The following is a 7,500-nucleotide window of genomic DNA, read 5'->3' as shown; positions in this document are numbered from 1 at the left end:
TAAAATGAATAACACAAGAGCATGGATGAGAAAGGATGAATTTAAACGCAGGAGATGAATATGGCGAGAGGGTGTTGAGTGTTGACGACCACGTTGGGAAGATGTGAACGAGATGTGAATGAGTGTCTTGGGAGGATGTGAATGAGTGTCTTGGGAGGATGTGAATGAGTGTCTTGGGGGATGTGAATGAGTGTCTTGGGGGGGATGTGAATGAGTGTCTTGGGGGGATGTGAATGAGTGTCTTGGGGGATGTGAATGAGTGTCTTGGGGGATGTGAATGAGTGTCTTGGGAGGATGTGAATGAGTGTCTTGGGAGGATGTGAATGAGTGTCTTGGGAGGATGTGAATGAGTGTCTTGGGGGGATGTGAATGAGTGTCTTGGGGGGGATGTGAATGAGTGTCTTGGGAGGATGTGAATGAGTGTCTTGGGGGATGTGAATGAGTGTCTTGGGGGGGATGTGAATGAGTGTCTTGGGGGGATGTGAATGAGTGTCTTGGGGGGGATGTGAATGAGTGTCTTGGGGGGGATGTGAATGAGTGTCTTGGGGGGATGTGAATGAGTGTCTTGGGAGGATGTGAATGAGTGTTGGGGGGGATGTGAATGAGTGTCTTGGGAGGATGTGAATGAGTGTCTTGGGAGGATGTGAATGAGTGTCTGGGGGGATGTGAATGAGTGTCTTGGGGGAGATGTGAATGAGTGTCTTGGGAGGATGTGAATGAGTGTCTTGGGGGGATGTGAATGAGTGTCTTGGGAGGATGTGAATGAGTGTCTTGGGAGGATGTGAATGAGTGTCTTGGGGGAGATGTGAATGAGTGTCTTGGGAGGATGTGAAATGAGTGTCTTGGGGGGATGTGAATGAGTGTCTTGGGAGGATGTGAATGAGTGTCTTGGGGGGGATGTGAATGGAGTGTCTTGGGAGGATGTGAATGAGTGTCTTGGGAGGATGTGAATGAGTGTCTTGGGGGAGATGTGAATGAGTGTCTTGGGAGGATGTGAATGAGTGTCTTGGGGTGAATGAGTGTCTTGGGAGGATGTGAATGAGTGTCTTGGGAGGATGTGAATGAGTGTCTTGGGGGAGATGTGAATGAGTGTCTTGGGAGGATGTGAATGAGTGTCTTGGGAGGATGTGAATGAGTGTCTTGGGAGGATGTGAATGAGTGTCTTGGGAGGATGTGAATGAGTGTCTTGGGAGGATGTGAATGAGTGTCTTGGGGGAGATGTGAATGAGTGTCTTGGGAGGATGTAATGAGTGTTTGGGAGGATGTGAATGAGTGTCTTGGGAGGATGTGAATGAGTGTCTTGGGAGGATGTGAATGAGTGTCTTGGGAGGATGTGAATGAGTGTGTTAAAAAGTATGAATGAATATGATGAGACGATATGAGTGAATGTCCGGTATTCGAATAGTTATCGGAGAATGTAATGATACGTTGAGAAAATAGGAATGAGCTAAAGGGGTATGAATGTATTAAGGAGTGCATGAATATGTTGAGAAAGTATGAATAAGAATGGGTCATTCCACAAACAAAGAAATATGATTTATAGTTCGGTTTCGGAGTTGGGTTGTTTTTCAAGTGAAGGTGGAATGTCGAAAACTTTAATGAAAAAGTCTTTTGTGGAATTATTCGATTTCATTAATACGTTATCATTATTTTTTCCCCATTTTTTACAGCACACTCGGTTAGTTTAATAATAGTGATAATACAAGGAGAATCTACGAAAGAAAAGAAAATATGCGCAAAATTCCTCACTGAAAATCCTGGATTAAATACAAGGAACAAGACATGATATCCACTTTTTTTTTTTTTTTAATACCATCGTATAATTTTTTTCCTGACGATACAACAGTTAACAATAATTCTTATGCTTTAACATTATCTTGTCCTTCCATTTTGTGCTTGCTTGATTGCAAAGGGACGTATCTTGTTATACCATTATCGTCTGTTTTTACTTCGTCCTGTGCATTGTGTGCTTGTGGGACTGCGGGCACATTGCGGTTAGGAGGTGAGGTTGGTGACTAGAGCTGGTCGGTGGGGAGTGGAAGATGGTAGGGGGGGGGGTTAAAAAAAATTATATTTTAGATAATTTTTTTATTTTGTAAATTGCGGGTGAGTTTTTTCTTCATTTTAGAGGGAAATTACGTGTCATTTCTTCTTTTTTTTAGGGTAAATTATGTGTTAGTTCCTTTCATTAGTTTAGAGTATATTACGTATAAATTGTTTGTTATATGAATCTTTAATATCGTTTCTTGGGGCCTTGTCGCTGGGTTTATATTGTATTTAGGAAATGTATTCATCGTTTTTAGTCTTGTATAAATGTCGGTTTTGTTCTTCTGAAGTTAAATAACGCAGTATACAATACGTAGTAGAATCTGCCCTCTTGTATTAGTAATATAATGGCCATTGATATGCAGTCCGTCAGATTTACCGTCGATTTCAGTCGATAATAATCTATATTGCTTTATGCAGAGAAATAAATACATTAGATATTCAATTTTAATGAGATCAGCGTAGGTAATCTTTTACAATTTACATCTTTTTAGATCACATTTAATGATCCTCAATAGAATGGTCATGATTATGCGAGTTTTTTTTTCTTTTTACTGTACTGTATCAGTAAAAAGGTCATTAGTCCTTTTGTAATGAAGTATTTATATGACGTTTGGTACTTACTACTCCTCTGTTAACATTCCAAGGCGTAATGATTTTGTTTTTTCCAGAGAACGTTTACAGGTGTAGGAAGTCACAATTAAGGCTGAGAATAAGGGTCGATTAAGGCAACTGGACACACGCATACACACACGCACACGCACACACACACACACACACACACACACACACACACACACACACACACACACACACACACACACACACACACACACACACACACACACACACACACACACACAGCTCAGTTACTTATAACCTAAAGAGGGACCTGAAAGCACCTTTTCTCCAACGCTGCTCGGAATCTGGAGGATAAAGATCACTGGACGTAATAGAGGAACATAGCGTGAAAAGTGTCTTGTTAAAGAGAGAGACAAGACGAAAAAGAAATGAAAAAAGGAGAAGAAAGAAAAAGCCGATCTATACAGTCACGGGTAAAAAAAAATCTTTCTAGACATATTTCGAATTTTGTCTCGAAAACATAAATATTATTCCCACGTTGTATAGGAGAGAGGGGGCCTTGAAGCTTCACTTGCAGCACGACTTTTGCATGTGATTTTACTCCACTCTTTAAGGAAGAAATAAATGAAAATAGGTCCTAAAACTTCCGGAAATCTAAGATTAATTTCACTCAACCAATTAATGTCTCTTTCTGATAGATGTCACATATAAGGGTCAGTCTTTTCGCAAAAAAAAAGGAGAGAGATGGAGAGACATAGGAAGTGAGTGAGAGAGAAAGAGAAAGAGGGGGTATAGAAAGAGAGAGGGATATAGACAGAGAGCGATGGAGAAAGTGAGAGAGCGATAGAGAATGAAAGAGAGAGGGGGGGATGAGAGAGAGAGAGAGGGAGTGAGAGAGAGAGGAGGGAATAAGAAAGAGAGAGAGAGAGAGGAGGGAGTGAGGGAGAAAGAGGGGTGAAAGAAAAAAAAATGAGAGGGAGTGAAGGAAGAGAGAGAGAGAGAGAGAGAGAGAGAGAGAGAGAGAGAAAGCTGAAACATACTTCGGTTAGACGGTCACAAAATCCGTGTACACTGTGACCTTCATATGCGATGGAATCTCTTATCTAAAAATATTCTTCCTCACGCCCATTATTAGTGCCCATTATATTCACACAAAGCTATTCACAGTGATTCAGAAGTATTTACACTCACAGCATGTGTCATTTGCATATGTATATGTCACACGTTTATTAATAAAAAAAAAAAAAATCACCTCACATACAGTCTCCCACATATATATCGAAAAACGCATAAAGTCCAGGTAATGTTATTAATAGTCAGATACGCCGTATTTTTAGTGAAGATTTATTGGAAACGCACCAGGTATCCCTTGCATTGTAAAGTTGTTCATTGTCATTCATCTGCATAAGCGTAGGGATCGTGCGTTTAGGATTCAGTATTCGAAGCCGGTTGTTCACACATCGGAGATTCCGAACCTTATCTCGAAACTGGAAGGAAATGATGTCAAAACAGAGAGCTTACTCCAAGCAGTGATTTTTTTTTTTTCTGTACTAACAGCAGATCGACGTATCTATAATGAAGAAGAAGAAGAAAAGAGAGAGAGAGAGAGAGAGAGAGAGAGAGAGAGAGAGAGAGAGAGAGAGAGAAGAGAGAGAGAGAGAGAGAGAACGTTTATTCACGTTGCTCTAAAGGCGCACGGAAACCCGTCTAAATAAGACTATACAGGGTTCTTATTTTACTGAAGTCAACAGTGCTCCCCAGATTTGTTTTTATTAACTCCTCTTATCCCCCAAAATTTGTTCTTCCTCTCTCATTTCCTCCCCAGATTCGTCCTAACTCCCTCCTCTCATTCCCCAGATTAGTCTTCATTTCCCCCTCTCATTCCCTAGATCCTCTCATTCCCCAGATTTTCCTTCCTCCCATTCTCCCCCCTCCCCCCTCCAGAATGGCTTTCCCTTTCCTCCTCACTCCCCCAGAACCATCTTCACCTCCTCCATTTTCCTTCCAGATCCCCATCTTCCTCCTCACTCCCCCAGAACCATCTTCACCTCCCTCCATTTTCCTTCCAGATCCCCATCTTCGAGACGAGAAGCGACGGCCGAGATAACTTCATCGGCTCCGTGATCATGGCCGGCAGCTACAACATCCCCGAGGTTACGGTTTTCTTCAACAACAAGCTGTATCGAGGGAACAGGACGACGAAGGTGTCCACGGGCAGACTGCAGGCGTTCGACTCTCCAAACATGGCCCCGCTGGCTATTGCTGGCATTTCTATTCAAGGTGAGGGCGGGTGGGCGGGCGGGCGGGTGGGTGGGGTTCGTGTGTGTGTGTGTGTGTATATTGCGGCTTGATTTGGGATTTCTTTTTTCTTTCTTGCTGTGTTAACTGATGCGGTGATTTTGTAACGTGTTGAGTGATTGCTTTGTTGTTATTGTTGTTGTTATTGTTCTTCATCTTCATCTTCGTATTGTTATCATCATCATCATCATCGTCATCTCTACGAAATAACCTTCTCACCATTATCATCAGCAACAACTCAACGGAATTATTATATCACTATTACTATTAGCACTACTATCTTTATTAACCCTTATTATAACTATGATTCCGTACACACCTTCCGCGCTCTCTTTCCCACCTTCCACTCCTTTTCCCCCACCTTTCTCTCCTTTTCCCCCACCTTTCTCTCCTTTTCCCCCCACCTTTCTCTCCCTCTTCCCCCACCTTTTTCTCCCTCTTCCCCCACACCTTTCTCTCCTTTCCCCCCCACCTTTCACTCCTGCCCCCCACACACACCTTTCACCCTCCTCTCTCCCCCGATAGTTGACTACCGTTCGATTTTCCGGCCGACCCGCCTGGAGAAATTCATCGTTTTCGATCGTCTCAACCGCCACGTCGGGCTGCTGCGCATCTTCCCGTCCATCTCCGCGGAGACGGTGAAGCAGTTCCTCCAGCCGCCGATATCCGGAGCCATAATACAGACATATGGAGCGGGGAACATGCCGTCGAATCGGACGGATATTATGGAGGTAATTTGCGGGGGTGGTGGTGGTTGGGGGGGGAGGGGTGAAAGGAGTGGGGAGGGGGGAGGAGGAAGGAGGGGGAGTGGGAGGGAGAGAATGAAGGGGGAAGGGGAGGGGAGAGAGGAGGGGGAAAGGAAGAAAGGAATGGGAGGGAGAGAATGAAGGGGAGGGGGAAAGGAAGAAAGGGGGGGGGAGAAAGGTGGGGGAGGGGGAAAAGGAGAATGAAGTTGGAGGGGGAGGGGGAAGGGGAAGAGAAAGGGTTAGAGGGAGGAGGAAGGGAATGGGACGGGGAAGGATGGGGAGAGACCGGTAGGGATAGGGGGAAGGGTAGAAGGGGGGAGTGGGTGGGAAGAAAGGAAGGAAGGAGGAGGGGGATTGAGGGAGATGGAGTGGTAAGGAAGGGGGTGGGAGGACAGGGTGAAAGAGAAAGAGATGGAGGGCGGGAGTGAAGGAAGGTGAAGGAGAAAGAGAGAGAGTGAGAGGGAGAGAAAGAGAAAGAGAAAGAGAAGGAGAGATAGAGGAGAGAGAGAATGAGTGGAGGGAGGGAAGACTCAACAAGTATAGTAATAATAATCATCAGAATCTCAGTACCCTTATAAATGTATAGTATGTTGATTCTAAAGTTGCATAGCATTAGTTTATATGTTGCTTTCACGTTGCAGGTGCTGAGGGATGCAACAAAACGGGGCGTGATTCTCGTCAACACCACCCAGTGCATGCATGGAGCCGTTGATACAATCTATGAAACGGGGGAGGTAAGTTTCAGAGGAATGTGTCATAGAAATGTTTATTTGTACTATTTAATTACCTAGATGAATTTTTGGAAAATCTGTTAGAAGGTTTTGAACACTTACTGGATTTTTTTTTTTTTTTAATAGATAATCTGCTAGGACTTTTTAAAAATCTGTTTTTAAATTTTAGAAAATATTTTTTGAAGTTTTAGAGAATCTGTTGGAAGTACGTATGCTCGTGCGTGCGTGCATACACATGCATATCCCTGTAATTATCTACGCACACGTTGCCACCGCCCGTCCGCCTCTCGCCCGCAGGCCCTAGTGAGCGCCGGGGTGATCGCGGGCCTGGACATGACCCCCGAGGCCGCCTTGACCAAGCTCAGCTACGTGTTGGCCAAGTCGGACTGGGACTACGATACCAAAAAGAGGGTAAGGAGCTTATAGTTCGCTGCCTTGTCTCTGAGCAGTTAGTAATGTCTATGGTATTGGACGACTGTGTATGGTAGTGCTGAGAGTGATAGTGATTTCAACATGTGTTTATATGCGTCTTTGGCATAATGGGATATCGATTCAGATAAGTTTCTGTAAATTTCTTCAGAATTAGAAACCGTATGTTTTTATATATATATATATATATATGTATATATATACATCTCTAGCATAGATTTTGAATTTAGGTACGAGCAGAATTCACACATTTTCTGCAGTTTGTTTACACCGGTGGCTTTCAAACTCGGTAATACATAGGGGGGTTCCACAAGCAAGAAAATGAACTTTGTATCTTAACACTTAATTGCCTCTCGTGCAATTGGTTAAATTATGTTTCTGTCATCTGAGTATTTAACCTGTTTTTATTTTGTTTCGGGCTCCAGGAATTCGTGGAACAGACGAAGATGCAATTTATTATAAAGGTAAATTCGTATGAAGGGGGAGGGGAGGGAGAAGTAAATAAAAGGGTGCTGCAGAAAAGACCACTGGTTTACACATTTACGTGACCGTAGTTTCGATATATCTTCATACATATGCATATATTTTGTTATGCGTCTAATGTTATTCACAATTTACGCACTTTGATTGTACACTATATATATATATATATATATATATATATTATA

The 7,500-nt window shown here is 43.1% G+C and overlaps 1 protein-coding gene across 5 annotated transcripts in view; it reads left to right on the top strand.

Annotated features, from left to right (window-relative positions):
- Window positions 1-7,500, top strand: part of LOC119594960 (L-asparaginase 1-like) — a 46,456-nt gene that overhangs the window by 29,596 nt on the left and 9,360 nt on the right. For all 5 annotated transcript variants that reach the window (XM_037944087.1, XM_037944083.1, XM_037944084.1 and 2 more), the window contains exons 7-10: window positions 4,698-4,908; window positions 5,452-5,657; window positions 6,314-6,406; window positions 6,701-6,814. In XM_037944087.1, coding sequence (XP_037800015.1) covers window positions 4,698-4,908; window positions 5,452-5,657; window positions 6,314-6,406; window positions 6,701-6,814 — 624 coding nt within the window. The remainder of the gene's footprint in view (window positions 1-4,697; window positions 4,909-5,451; window positions 5,658-6,313; window positions 6,407-6,700; window positions 6,815-7,500) is intronic.

This window comes from Penaeus monodon, chromosome 35 (genome assembly GCF_015228065.2).
Source record: "Penaeus monodon isolate SGIC_2016 chromosome 35, NSTDA_Pmon_1, whole genome shotgun sequence".
Lineage (NCBI taxonomy): Eukaryota > Metazoa > Arthropoda > Malacostraca > Decapoda > Penaeidae > Penaeus > Penaeus monodon.
The sequence above is the reverse complement of the archived record's forward strand: the minus strand, read 5'-3'. Positions and strand labels throughout refer to the sequence as shown.